The 15,463-nt window shown below is 42.7% G+C and overlaps 1 protein-coding gene across 3 annotated transcripts in view; it reads left to right on the top strand.

The window, feature by feature from the left end:
- LOC138193630 (NACHT, LRR and PYD domains-containing protein 12-like) overlaps positions 1-15,463 on the top strand; it is a 54,884-nt gene that overhangs the window by 19,371 nt on the left and 20,050 nt on the right. For 2 of the 3 annotated variants that reach the window (XM_069141768.1, XM_069141767.1), the window contains one exon: positions 979-2,823. In XM_069141768.1, coding sequence (XP_068997869.1) covers positions 979-991 — 13 coding nt within the window. In that variant the 3' untranslated portion in view covers positions 992-2,823. Of the gene's footprint in view, positions 1-978; positions 2,824-7,070; positions 7,221-9,338; positions 9,459-9,755; positions 9,992-10,185; positions 12,035-13,623; positions 13,798-15,463 lie in introns of those variants that run through there. The other variant, XM_069141769.1, reaches the window with a different exon arrangement.

The following is a 15,463-nucleotide window of genomic DNA, read 5'->3' as shown; positions in this document are numbered from 1 at the left end:
CCGCTGCAGCCGACACTCAGACACAGAGTCCCGCCTGCTCTACAGGCAGCGGAGCAGAGAAGAAACGGACTAAAGTGCCGTCACTCTTCACTGCAGTCCATGTTCACCATCGTTTGCGTGTCAAGGTTGAAAACACCAGCGATCGGTCGAGACATCCAGGAAGTCCGTCACATACAGGCGGAGAGATGAAAGTTTCCCACAAGCTGGACGTTCATGTGTCGCTGCTGCAGGATGAAATCAGCCTGCAGCTACACACAGTCAACTAAAGTCTACCAACATGGGTTAACTATTAAACTAACCACTAACCAGCTGATAGTTATCGCTGAGTTCATGAATTCAGCCTGAAATGGTCAGAGCGTCATCTGAGCTGTCGGTCAGAAACTCTCAGTTTCAGTTTCATATCACTCAGAGCGGGCGGATCAATCATTAGTGATGAGGGGGCTGCAGGAAAACTACTGACCAGTAAAAATACTATCAAAGAAAACCTTCTGTTGAAAATAATGCTGCTGCAGTTTGCTACTCAAGACGGTTCATTTATATACAGAACATGACGTGGTGTTATTTCTCTTCAAAAACCCAGAAGAACCAATGAGAGTGTCGTTACAGTATTGAATCAACAGGCAGCATGTTTAACATCTGAACAACATCCATCCCCCAAGAAATTTAAACCATTTCAGACAAAAAAGTCATCAGAAATACTTCAATCTAGTCTCATCTTTATGTTTTGTGTTTATTTCATCTTTTGAACTAAATTATGGAGAGTCGTATCAATAAGAGTATAAATAGTCTGCAGCCTGCACATCACAGAACCAGCATTACATTAGTAACCAAGTGGTGTTTCTGAACGGGACCGAAGTCTCCAAACTGGACTGAAGTCCTGCTGCTCTTTATTCTGCTGCATCACTGACTGACAGCTGATGGAGGGAGTCTCTGCAGACACTCAGGTATCACCTCTGTTCTCTCTGCTTCTCTCTACAGATGGAGGAGATGATCTGCGTGAAGGAGAACTGGACGGTGTGCTGAGAAGATCAGCTGAGTCCTGATGACCAGAGGTTGAAGCAGCAGCAGCTGGTTCACAGAGACTCTGACTGGGATGTGTTACTGGGAGTTGGGAAGAGTGGGTACCTCCAGGTGACATTGACCAGGACTTTCATTGGGAACTAAATTCCATTAATAGCAGAATGAGTAAATGATTAATGGATTATAATATCCTGATTGTTGTTGAAATTACATGATTCCAGAATAATGATGAATTACTTCTATTAAATCTTTTCTCAGTTGTTTTCAAATGTAATAAACATATTGATTTACTTAGTTCTGTAAGTTTTAATGATGAAATACTTCCTGTTTATTTCTGTAATTTTAATGTGATTGATCTATTTTTGATTCTTTGCTTGAAGTTGAAGAAAAAGAAACAACAAGAGTGATTTGAGTGATTTACTTTTAAGTGTTAACTTGTTCCTGTCGGATTTAGTGAAAGCGTATCGGAGCTAAATTTAGGTTAAGTATAGCATGGTTAATTCTGCTGCGTTTTTCCATAAGTTTTAAATCAAAATAGTCTTCAAACAGATGTTATGACTTTGACAGTATTGGTCATATTTATAGGTTTAATTATCCGGTCATGGGTCTTTTTACTCCATGGCTGCCCCTGGGACCTACGCATGCCCTCTTTACTCAAACCTGGCGCACTTCACTTGTTGTGATGTCCATCTTTGGTGAGTGGACGTGTCTCGGCTCCAGGGGAACAACATTTACAGGTTCCTCTGTGATACGGAACGATTTGATGATTAATTGACTGACGTGATGTAATGAATCTTGAACTTTGATGAGAAAATAATGGGTGTGCATCACTACTGTTGATTATAACGAATGTATTGATTGTAATGTGATTGGTATGATTTTGACTATTTTTCGGATTATTATAATGTTCACTTATGAGTAAGTCAGGATGTCATTTTTCTCTGACTGACTCTCACTTAGTGGTTTTGGATTAAATTGAAGGTGTTGATTTCACATCAAGAAAAGGGGGGATTTGTCAAGGAAACTCTATTGTTTAGTCCTGACATACTATGAGACTCCTCTGATTCCCTGAATGGGGTGAAGGTCCCATAAAGGACACCCCGACCCCAGGAACTAACTGTCCAGGATACGTGTTGATTATGTCTGTCTCTCTGTCTCACCGTATTCAGCAGAGGACACATTCTTGTCCTTATCTGAACCAATGTGTCCCTTATAGTTGAGCCCTTGTGAGAGTACAGACAGAAAGGTTTAGCAACCGGCCACCGCCACACGTTGTGGCCTCTCTCCTCCATCGAGCTGCTGCCGATAAACATCCTGGACCTGGACGTGGACCTGTCCCCACACCAGAACCTGGTCTTTGAAAACAAAGCACAGGGAGCAGATATAAGGTCCAGAGACAAATGGATTGAAGAGGGAGAAAAGAACACATCATATTTCAGGAAGTTAGAGAAACACAGACAGGAAAATGATGCAATTTCTCTAACTTACACTGGAAAATGATTTATACGCTTAACTTTAGCCCTCAAAATGTCCCACTATGGAACAACAGAGTCATCGTAAGTAGAAGAAAATCTATGTTTATGGAGGACTGGATGGAAAAACAGATCTGGTCAATCATTCACCTCCTGGATGGAAATGGTGATGCACTTAAAGTGGAGTTTAATGGCAAATATGAACTGGATTGCTCCGTGGAAAACTATATTAAGGTGATTAAAACATTCCAACTCATACAATTAATTAAAAACAATATCGATAACACACCAACACCTAAATTACAAAAGCTAAATATCGATTATGTTGACTTCCTGCATAGAAAATGAAATAATGCATTTCTAAGGCAATATTTAGTAAAAACAATGTTCCCTAGTTTAAGGAGGAGCACACACACTTCTACATATATGTATATATACACAACCACCTCGTCTCAGATATACAGTTTATAGAAATATTGTAGAAAGTAGAACTAGTGTCCACAGATGAGCTCCAACATTGCAGGACTTTGATTGAAGGAAAATGATGAATCAAACAGCAACATGAGCAGCTGCAGCCTCCACAACACCTGCCGGGTCTCAGCCACTGATTGTGCCTGTAATGCGGCGCTGATGGCCAGCAGGCGGCGCTGTTGGTCAAGGACAGTCAAACGGAGCGCGCGTGGAGCTCCTCTTCCTTCTCTCGTGCTTCACGCTGCGTTCACAACCGGATACTGTTTCTTTGTTGGACTTTTAGTACGTACTGCAGCTGCACTTACAAAGTCTGTACTGTTGCATGGAGCACGTGTACAACTGGGACAAACTACTTCATGATAACAAAAAGAAATACGTCTTGAACTTTGACCCACTTTGTCATGTAAACGTCGCGAGATGTGATGAATTTAGTTCTTATAGCCTGTACTTCCGGTTTCCTGTAGTTTTTGAAATGAAGTGTGCTCCTCGTTAAACTATTGAACATTGTTTTTACTAAATATTGCCTTTGAAATGTGTAATGGAAAAACTGCATCTACCTGTGTCCCTATACAAACCTAACCAAACTATATCTAACTGTGTTTTTATATAAGCTGAACTATATCTAACGAGCACTTCTTTGTCTCTGTATTGTCTGAACTTTTCTTGCAGAAAGCTTTAACTAAAGGACCTGAAAGACAAATCTTGACTCAGACTCATTATTTCCAGATTTCCACCACAAGGAGACCTGAAGGAGACTGATCATCCTGGGGGTGTCCTCCAGCCTCAACCTCCCCGACAAAGAAGGGTGAGACGGAGGGCCTGAGGAGCAGGTCCGGGCGGGCTCAGTGCTGCGATCCAAAAGGGGGAGAATTTGGAAATGTTTTCAAACTAAACAAGTTCTATGTTGGAACGTATATTTGGATAAAACTTAAAAAGACTGACGCGGAAGTGAAAAATAAGTTTTAGTAGCGAACACACGGGTTGGACCCGAGAGTTTTTAACCTAGTTTAACAGAAACCTGGAGGTACACTGACGAGTCTACCTTAAAGAATTTACTAAGACCACAGCAGAAAAGGAGATTTAATAATATTATAGACTGCGAGGTAAAGTTCTACAAAGTGCACAGGACGTACAACTGCTACAACTGCTGTTTCTGCTGCTTCATATCATAAATTGAATACGATCCAAATCAATTACCTGCAAATTCATATGACAGAAAACACAAACACAGGTTACAATAGAGGGACACAATGGACCACTGAAAAAACAACATGGAGGATTACTAGGAAGACTAAAAACACTAGTAATTAAAATAAAATCTTAGCAATATAAAAAAAAGATTATCAGTAAATAAAAGAAGAAAATATGAAATAATAAAGATAAAGAAGTAAAGTAAGTTATCAAAATAAAATAAAACATTTGAATAAATTTCACATATTAAACATTAACCGTGGGAAAATCCAACAGCAAAGAAAAGGGACCAGAAGGGCCTGAATTCTTTAGCCCAAATATCACTTCATGAAAATGAACTATGGCAAAGACTCTGTAAGACAACTGAAAGAATGGGTCCAATGTGGATTCCCTAGTACGGGAAGTTTCAGTATTAGACAGTTAAATCAGCTGAAAGAGAAATTAGAGGAAAAGGAAAGACAGACAGAAGGTAAAAAAGGGAAGAAAAGGTTGAAAGGAGATTGGAAGTTCTTGTTCTTATGGACAGAGGAGACACAGAAAAGGGACAAAAATACACAGGCAGGGACATAAAAACCAGTAACAACGTCTCGGTGTGTCCAGGTGCCAGATACCGACCTGGACTCGGCCCCGCCAAAAAGACAACGACCGCCGGAGCCCGACCCAGAGCCGGAACCTGAGCCGGCACCGGAAGCACCGGCAGCCTCTTATCCCCTCTACCCAGACTTACCACGAGCAGCAGACCCTACGCCCGCTCCACCGGCGCCACCATCAAGGCCACCGACCAAACCCACCAACCCGTTCCACCTCCTCACCTCCCCATCACACACCAGATCGGGACAACAGCACCAGCAGAATCTCCTCCTGCAAACAGGACGACCAAAGACAACATCTACAACAGAAACATACGCAAAATATACACGTGACGAGTATCAAGATGTGCCAAAATACACCCTTTCAGTACCGGGCATACCAGGAACATTTTGAGTGGATTCAGGAGCTGCAAACTCTGAACTCAGAACAGACACATTCAGCACACCACCCAAAACAGGAGAAAAGAAAAAACTAAAACATCGTCAGGTTCTTTTTCTGCAGGAGGAACGAAGGAGGCCGACGTGATGAAGACGGCCTTTTATTCCGGTAAAGTTTAGTAAAGTTGGACTCTGACCATCTGGAAGTCACCCGGGAGACTTTATGACTTTTAGTTTTCCCACAATGCCCTGAGTTAACGTGTTCATGTTCGTATTCGGCACCACGAGTGACGCGAGTTGTGCGTTATTGTTACGCCCTCTGGTGTGTATTTGTGTGTGTAATGTTCATTTCATGTTCTCTGGCCTAATAAACAGCAGGTCCTGAGGTTGTGCGGTGTACGGGACACAGGATCTGCTCTGAAATAGAGTTCATCTCTCTGCCTCATCTTTTACCGTGAAGAATCCCTGTTTCATTACACATCTGTTGTTCCTTTGACTTTTCTGTCTGTCGGCTTACGTTTCACTGACGTGAAGGAAGAATATAAATCCTATTATCATTTTGAACTTGTCTTCATTCAGTTTGAAGTTACCGTCCTCTCACTATTTTATTTGATATTAACGGTTTCCAAACGGCTTTTTAAACTAACTTCTCCTCAGTTCAAACGTCTGTTATGTAGTTAATTAATAAAGTTCATTTCCAAGTCGTTTTTAAATCTTCAACATGTTCCTGCCGGTTTCTCTACATATTCTAAGATAAATGAGAATTTAACTCTTCCCTGGACAGTAAAATCTGAACACCTTGTCTTTTTAATAGAGAGGAAACTGGAGATCATTTGATGGTATTCAAAAACTACATTTCCCATGAGGCCTTGCGACAAGATGTTGAGGCTCACACTCAGATTAGATCTGACTTCATTATTCACACAGTGGGGAAATTCAGTAGGAAATCACGTGTGACTTGACGTCACAGTGGAGCCACAGTGTGAGCAGCTGGTGATGATGATGATGATGATGATGATGATGATGATGATGATGAACACAAAGATGAACTAAAACTCTTTCTAATCATCCTGTTCAAGCTACGAGAGAAACTCATAAACAAATCATTTTAAAAAGCTCAATGTTGAGCAACACACACACACACACACACACACACACACACAGTACAGGTGTTCCTGTAAACAGAGAGGGGAGGAGCAACACTTCATCAGCTGATCTTACCTGACAACAGGTAGAGACAACTCAAAATTCCAAGGAGTTCAGACTCCATTTTGAGACAAACTGACTGCCGAGGCAGGTGAGTGTTAACAACATTATTATTATTCTACTGTCAGTCTGAAAGCCACTTTTCTCCCTGTGGACTGTGGAGGGAAGAAGAGTCTGAATGAGCTCATCAGTTTGATCCATCTGTGGTTACAAAGACTTCAGCTGATCCAGCTGCTCTGAAACTGTTTCACACCGTTTGGACAGGAAACACATGCAGCTGGTAGAAAATAACACATTTACTGTTTACACCTGAAACTGTTGGATGTGTGGCAGCTGTAGGTCTGATTGATGAAGGAAGAAACAACTTTAATCATGATAAAGATTTTTCATTTCCAGATGTCATAGATCATATTACAGTCAGGGAGAGGAGGAGTCTGCTGTCTTTCAGCTGGAAAATCCTTTAAATTCAGGATCTGTTTCTATAAAACTCATAATCCCTGAGTACCAGGTAGAAAGACACGTGACACATATTTATATCATCTCCAAGGAAAAGACACATGGGAGGGAAACATGGAGAAAATAAAGGGAAGTGAGATAATGTACCAACTAGACTGGAAGAAAAGGAGTAAAAACTAGTGTGTGGTACTTCCTCCTGTTTGTGTTTGGGTGAGACTCTTGAACAACCTGTTTGTCCTGATTCCTGTTCTGAGCTCTCAGTCAGTGTTCCTGGTTTTCCTCTCAGATGGACTGAAGTCCAGAAGATGAGTGTTTGTGTGGAGGAAGATGAGGACCGAGACGAGTCTCCAGGATCCATCTGTCTGTCTCTGAAGAGGGATGGGTCCAAAGAATGTCCTCCATACTTCAGTACTGAACCAGAACCTTCAGACTCAAAGTAAGAGAACTGATACAAACCTTTGAACCTCCAAACTGTCGGTTATAACAGAACTTAGTGTGTTGAGGTTCTGCAGCTGACGTCACTTCCTGGAACAGCTGCTGTCGTGTCACAGATCCTGTTCACACCTGCAGGGTTCAACGTAACATTTTTTCTCCACTGGTCTGTAGGTCAGAGTTTTTACTGGCCCCTTGGAGCGACCGGTCACACAGGGACTCATGCAGTTTAGAGGGGCAGAGTGGAACCAGGTTATTTCCTGTAGCGAATTCAAGTAAACTGCAATATTTGGGGGATCTCGTCATTTTTTTAAATTCCTGAGAATTTTCTGTCGTCAGCAGAAGCTGTGCTTAAAGTTTGGCATAAATTAATTTATTTCAAACAAAACTCGCTTTATTCCCAAAATAAACTCCTCATTTACAATCAACACGGCTCTGCCTCCTCTGCTGTCATCACCCAAAACAAACCCTGTGCACCGGAGGAAACAGGAACAAGCAGAAAAACAGGAAGCGGCAGGGTTTGTGTGTAAAGTGGCCTTCACAATAAAATGTTCTAATTAAGTGCTTATTATCAATAGAAGTGATTATATGTTATTGTATGCTAAAAACATGCATATACAATATCAAGTTGCAAGAGACTGCTCTTTGTTTCTATGCATACAATAGGTCTACGTGTTGAATTAATGTTAATTAAACATCATCTAAAGCTCTTATTTTGACAGCTGATGTAGTCCTTGTTTCTATATTACAGTCACAGACTGTCTGTTCTGGAAAGCTGCGTCACTTTTATGATTTATTTTTGTAACTTTTAGCCCCGTGGTTCAATAAGTTCAATAATTAAGTAAAAATAAGATTAGAACAAAAATATTTCTGTGATGTGCAGCATGATTATTATCAAAGGAAGTGATTACATATTCATTCCTCTATCAGGTAGTGCTTTAAAAAAATTGCATATTTGTTTCTCAACTTGCAATTTTTTCCAATTCCCGCAATTTTTCAGAAAATCCACTGCAAAATCAAACATTTTTAATCTCAACAATCACAAATAAACCTCCTGGAGGGACTGTCTCAAGTCCTCCCATGCAGAATATCGGTAGATGCTACAATTTACAGGTGTCCTATAAAGGCCTCACAGGTATCGGTGGATGGTAGTTAAGGGGCTGTTCACAGAGAAGCATCTTGTTTCCTCCTTCTTTCATCAAATGCTGTTGCTCAAAGTCCACAGTAAACGTTGACATGTGAAACTCTTCATTTCGACTGTAAAGCGTCATTCCAAGTGTTGTAAACAGTTTCAGACCCCAACTTATTGACGTTAACTGAAAGTCCCTTCTTCTGTGCCTGGTTTCCCTTCAATTAATATGTGATATGTTTATCAACAACAGTCAAATATGGAAAAGAAAAAGTTAAATGTTTTTTAAGTTCCTTTCACAAAACAGCAGCAACCTGAACACTCAGTATTAACAGTCTTATGCTGTAAGAACCAGAACAAACTTGTTTTCTATGAGCCTGTTTACACCTGGCATTACCATGGAAACAACATCTGTCCTGGCTGATCCAATCACAAGTTGGCAGCTCAACATACAAACAATACACATTGAGATCAGATCTGATCAGACCACATTCGGAGGTGGTCTGGGACTCATAGGACCTCATTCTTTGAGCAGTGGGAACCTGAATGTGTCCTGGAACACACTGAAGGATCACCTGCTCAGCTGACGTCCTCTGAATAATTAATAGAAATGATCTCCAAGAGAGAAGCTGTCCTGTGTGGTTGTGTCGAGCAGCTGAACTTAAAAGTTCTAATAACAGTCGAGAGACAATCTTCAAAACAATCCTAAACCAGTGTTGGAGTTACTTTTTTAACAAAAACCGGGAAACAAACAACAACAACCATACAAACACAACAAAGTGGAACCCTGCACAGTAATGAAGAAACAGACGGGCCTCCATGTGTGAAATCAACCTGAACTGAAGGGAAAGAATCAAGAAGACAAGAAGTGCAGACACATCAGCAGCATTTGTTTCAATCTGGACTTTGTTTTGTTTTTCATTCATTTTTCATTGATGTTCATTCATTTCACAGGTCAGAATAAAACAGATAAAAACATGTTTGTGTTTGCAGAGATCAGTTCTACAGCCAGAGAGCCGAGTCTCCAGGATCCATCTGTCTGTCTCTGAAGAGTGATGGGTCCAAAGTACTTCCTCTGGACTTCAGTACTGAACCAGAACCTTCAGACTCAAAGTAAGAGACTGTTGTTGTTGTAAACTGACCACATGGAAGATGATTCATTGAGGATGAAGACAAAATGTTCAGCTGAAATATTTTCATTCATGAAGCAGAACTATCAGTGAAGTTTAAAATCAGGAGGATTCTAGTTTAAAGTATTTCTGTAGTAAAACACCAGAAAACTTCTATTTCACATATCTTTAGTAAGTGGACCTCCGAGCTTCGGTTCTCTCCATCATACAGTAGATTGTTCTGTGAGGTCCAGAACAACCATCAGCAGATTATTGTAGTGATGAAGAAATGTGTTGACAGATTGAAGAAGAGGAGGGGTGTCCCTGAGGAGGAACAGCTGTCCTGCTGTGTTCTGTGTCAGGACGTCCTGAAGGATCCCGTCTCCACCAGCTGTGGACACCGGTTCTGCAGACGGTGCATCACCTCTTGCAGGGACCAGTCGGCTCCATCAGGAGACTCCTCCTGTCCCCAGTGTGGACAAAGGTCCAGAACCAGACCTGGACCGCAGACAGCCAGTCAGACCGGCACTGTACAAAGTAAAACTGTCCATCTGTCTGCTGAGAACTCGGTTCTGAAAACTGGACCTGTTGTTTTATACCATCTCATTTGCTACATCAGACATTTAAATGATTGTAAATCCAACAGAACTGAACCAGGTTCCTCTTCCTGTCTTTGGTTTGTGTGCAGCTTCTCTTTCTTTAGTCTGACAGCTGTTCTTGTCTTTGTCCAGATGTTGGTCTGCAGCAGGTTTTAGATGAACATAAGATCAGTGTGAGGAGGAGATGTGAACATGTGACTGAAGGAAGTGATGAAAGAGGAAGTGGAACCCTCCTGAAGACGATCTACACGGAGCTCTACATCACAGAGGGACAGAGTGAAGAGGTTGATACCCAACATGAGGTGAGGCAGCTAGAGATCAAGAAGAAGATCCTCCATGACGCTCCAATCAAGTGCCACGACATCTTTAAAGCCTTCCCCGACCAGCAGAGACCCATCAGAGTGGTTCTGACCAACGGCGTCGCCGGTGTCGGAAAAACCTTCTCGGTGCAGAAGTTCTCTCTGGACTGGGCCGAGGGCTCGGAGAACCAGGACGTCAGCGTGGTGATTCTGCTGTCGTTCAGGGAGCTGAACTTGATCCGAGATGAGCGGTACAGTCTTCTCACGCTGCTCCGTGTTTTCCATCCAACGTTACAGAAGGTCTCAGCAGAGCAGCTCGCTGTCTGGAAGCTTCTGTTCATCTTTGACGGCCTGGATGAAAGCAGACTCTCTCTGGACTTCAGCAGCAGGAAGCTGGTTGATGTCACTCACGAGTCCTCCGTCGACGTGCTGCTGACCAACCTCATCAAGGGGAATCTGCTTCCCTCGGCTCTCGTCTGGATAACTTCCCGACCCGCGGCGGCCAATCAGATCCCTCCTGAGTGTGTCGACAGGCTGACGGAAGTACGAGGCTTCACTGACGCCCAGAAGGAGGAGTACTTCAGGAGGAGGTTCGGTGATGAAGAGCGGTCCAGCAGCATCATCTCCCACATCAAGACCTCCAGGAGCCTCCACATCATGTGTGGAATCCCCGTCTTCTGCTGGATCAGCGCTACGGTTCTGGACCATATGTTGACCACCGAGCAGAGAGGAGAGCTGCCCAAGACCCTGACTGACATGTACTCACACTTCCTGCTGGTTCAGACCAACAGGAAGAAGAACAAGTACGATGGAAACGAGACGAGTCCACAGGAGCTGACGGAAGCTGACGGGGAAGTTCTTCTGAAGCTGGGGAGGCTGGCGTTTGAACATCTGGAGGAAGGAAACATCATGTTCTACCAAGAAGACCTGCAGCGGTGCGGTCTGGACGTCACAGAGGCCTCGGTGTACTCAGGAGTTTGTACAGAGATCTTCAAGAGAGAGTGTGTGATCTTCCAGAAAACAGTCTACTGCTTTGTTCATCTGAGCGTTCAGGAGTTTCTGGCTGCAGTCTACATGTTCCACTGTTTCACCGACAGGAACACAAAGGTGCTGCAGGACTTCCTGAAAGACTTCCTGAAAGATAAGACAGCTTCAAAAGTAAAGTCGTTTCTGAAGAATATTTCCAAGTTTCTTAGAAACAATGATAATAGTTTCCCTCCTTTGGATGACTTCCTGAGAGGAGCCATGGAAAAATCCCTCCAAAGTAAAAGTGGCCACCTGGACCTGTTTGTTCGCTTCCTTCATGGCCTCACTCTGGAGTCCAACCAGAGACTCTTCGGAGGCCTGCTGGGTCAGAAAGAGAGCGATCCAGAGATCATCCAGAGAGCCATCAAGAACCTGAAGGAGATGAACAGTGATGAAATCTCTCCAGACAGAAGCATCAACATCTTCCACTGTCTGACGGAGATGAACGACCTCTCAGTCCATCAGGAGATCCAAGACTTCCTGAAGTCAGAGAACAGATCAGAGAAGAAACTCTCTGACATCCACTGCTCAGGTCTGGCCTCCATGCTGCAGATGTCAGAGGAAGTTCTGGATAAGTTGGAACTGAAGAAGTACAACACATCACTGGAGGGACGACGGAGACTGATCCCAGCTGTGAGGAACTGCAGGACGGCTCGGTGAGTCCACATGTGATCATTAACGTTATCAATCAGATCAATAGTTTGGTTCTTCAAATATTCTCACGAGAACATTGTCATTATTCTTTAAACAGTGTTCCACTGGTTTGTTGTAAACATTAATGTCAGTTGTAGTTCTGGTCTGGATTCTGGTTCATCCGGTTTTTAATATATTTACAAAATGAATTTTTCATAAACCACCATATGATATCATTGAAACTGCTGAAGCTTTACATGAGGTAGCGCACTAAACGTACTTATAGAACTGAAGTTACATCCAGGTAACTATTAATTGACTGCACACAGTGCAGCCCACCGTGACGTCACCCATCAGGATGTGAGGGCTCGTTTTGAAGCCTCCAGTCGGACATTTCAGCCGACGCTGTCTTGATGTTGTGGACCCAGAAGAGACCATGTTTTGATGAGCTGGGAGGAGCAATCAGTGGACCTGACTGGGAGCCCAGTGACATTAGGCCCCGCCCACATAAACAGTAAACCCTGAAACCACTCCAGGCCTGTCAATCAAACAGCTCCGCCCCCAAACATATGTGTTTGAGTCCTAATATCTAATGAATGATGAATTATTTCCAGAAGGACCAGAACACTGATCAGAAGGAGGGAGTTTATCTAATGACACCATGATGACTTGTGGAAAACATTTACTGACTTTGTATTTCAGGAGAGAACTTGATGCTTTTTCAGTGGGAGTCTATGGAGACTGAGGTTCTTTGGAGACGGACCCTAGTGGCCCTCAGTGGTGTTGCACTTTAAGGCTCTTCTGTGCTGGCTTTCTCTTTCCTGTGTTGTTCATTTTGGAACTGATGGAGAGAATAACTGGATCAGAATCTCAGCAAAATGCAAGAAAGCAAAGCAGGAATGAGACTGAACAGCGTGTACGATCTGGCAGGGTGGGTGTGACTGCGCTGGGTCTGAGTTACGTATCCTGTTGATGGAGATCTGAGGCAGCTGGTGAGGTTCTGCTCCGGTCCCGGTGCACCTGCTTCCACTCAGGTAATCACAGACAGAGAGAGATGCTGGAGAGCAGCTGCTGGGATGTGGAGGGAGAAACATGGAGGCAGCTGTAGCAGACGTGATGCACCAATGTGAAGACTCCCCCTTGCTGCGTTATGACACCACATAGTGGACGAGTGGCCAATCAGAGTGGAGTTTGTTCACTATATAGTCACCATGTAGTGGACAATTGGGACGCAGCACCTGCGTTCCAGTATCCATACGACCACACTATTTAGTACGGCAGAAGAAGATCAGTATGTCCCAATACATAGTGTGTTAAATGTAGTACTCCAAAAGTACCAGGATGTTGTACTACGTTCGGTCGTATTCTCCAGTCTGCAGGTCAGCATGCTGCTCTGGCTGTTCTGACCCACAATCCTCTGCAGCAGAAGATGCGTCACATCGACTGAGCCACTAAGACTACGTACTAAAAGTATAAAGAAATAATTTGCAATCTGGAACGCAGCGTGAATGTCAAACAGGAAGTGTCAAACTGTTTGTTATCAATCACAGGAAGTAAATAGAAAGTGTCGTCTTTCATAATAACATATTTTGTAATATTTGTGTCATTACAGACTTGTTGGCTGTGGACTCTCAGAGACTCACTGTGAAGTCGTGACCTCAGCTCTGAAGTCTGACCCCTCCCATCTGAAACATCTGGACCTGAGTAACAACCAGCTGCAGGATTCAGGAGTGAAGCAGCTGTCTGCTGGACTGAAGAGTCCAAACTGTAGTCTGGAGACTCTGAGGTCAGTTCATGAACTGAATCAGAACTTCTGATTTGAATATATTGAAGAGACGGCAGCAGTCAGTGAAGTTTCACTATTTTCATGAACACAAATCTGAAGACATTTTACATTTTTTGAATGTCATGAAATCTCCTTTAGACTCCGGTGTTTAAGGAGAAAATCTACAGCGGTGTTGTGTGTTGGACAAACTCATTAAACCTGAACACATCTGATGGATCACCTGATTTTATCTCCATCTATTATTCTTTATTCAGATTGAGGAGCTGCAGGTTGTCAAAGATCAACTGTGTTTCTCTGCAGTTTGCTACTCAAGACGGTTCATTTATATATATGTAACCCCCGTGCAGCTGTTCCTTTAGAGACAGTGCAGAATAGACAGAAAAGAGGGGACTTATCAAATGTAATCCAGGTTCAATGAGGAGACTGGTTAATCGATCACTCGTCTGACTGCTGCACAGACAAGAAATATCCACCCTGAATTACACTTACAACAAAAGGTTTAATTAGAACACAATATAATAACAATACTACAACAAATTGACAATTCCACACATCAAAAAGTGTCCAAGCAGGAAATATGAAAATCAAAAACCTCTGAGATCTCAGGAATAAACGAAATTTTTAAAAAAAAGTTATAAAAGAAAGAGTTGAATTCTCAAATGTCCTACCCCCTCCCCTTCCCGTCCACAAACAATGTCCAGTGAAATGGACTCCAGGTGAACTGTGATGTCCAGCTGAGATGAAGATTCTCTCAGGTGAAGGTAGACGGTAAGATGGATGAAGATGGGGTGAGTGGTGGCAGGCAGGACGGTGGATGGACGGTACCTCTGGTTCCAAAGAAGAAGATATTAAAAAAAAACAGCCTCTGCACATGTGCAGGACAATAGTTCATTACTAATTCAATTTACTCAACTGGGCCTGCAACCCGCATGGCTGTAAACACCACACACAATATAACAACTAATTAGTGAACATACAGAACTCAAGGCATTCAATTACAATCATTACATCTTCAGGAATGTTTTTTGTTTCCCCTTCAGATTTATCCTGACTGGTTTTTGTAAAATACACAACTTACTTCTAAATATCGTCGAGCATTCCTGCTAACGAAGCTAGCATGCAACAGTAAAAAAGCATTGAACTTCAATAAACTCACCAGGATATCAAATGTTCAAAGTTCTAAGGATCTGTTGGTGAAACTGCAGCTCTTCAATGGCTCGTCGTTCAACATTCAATTTAAAGTTGTTCACTTTTCTTTAGCGGAATCTGATTCATCTTTTCCTGCTCACAACTCCTACCATACCGAAGCACAGACGACGGAAAACAAACATCCTCTATTGAGACATGGATGATCACTTCTATCCATCTCTGTGCACGGAGTAACAAAGATGATATATTCAGGAAAACATTGACTCTCCTCGGACTTTTCTGTGTACAGAGGAAAACGGCTACGTGACAACCTGTCGACCTTACTTAAGGGGACAATAACATCGTTCCTAAACATAATAATTAAGATCCCAGATTAAATGATTCTGGTTACATAAGACTCCATGTTTTAGTTGTGCTGAGATGAACATGATGTGAAAGTTGTGGTGAAACTAAACTGCAGACATCAGCTGATATTCTACTGATCCACACTGAGGATCTTCAGGGGAAAGTCTGTTTT

The sequence above is a fragment of the Embiotoca jacksoni genome, unplaced genomic scaffold (assembly GCF_022577435.1).
Source record: "Embiotoca jacksoni isolate LCO1_2020_lvr unplaced genomic scaffold, fEmbJac1.0.p SCAF_91, whole genome shotgun sequence".
NCBI lineage: Eukaryota > Metazoa > Chordata > Actinopteri > Embiotocidae > Embiotoca > Embiotoca jacksoni.
This window is presented reverse-complemented; position numbering and strand designations above follow the sequence as displayed.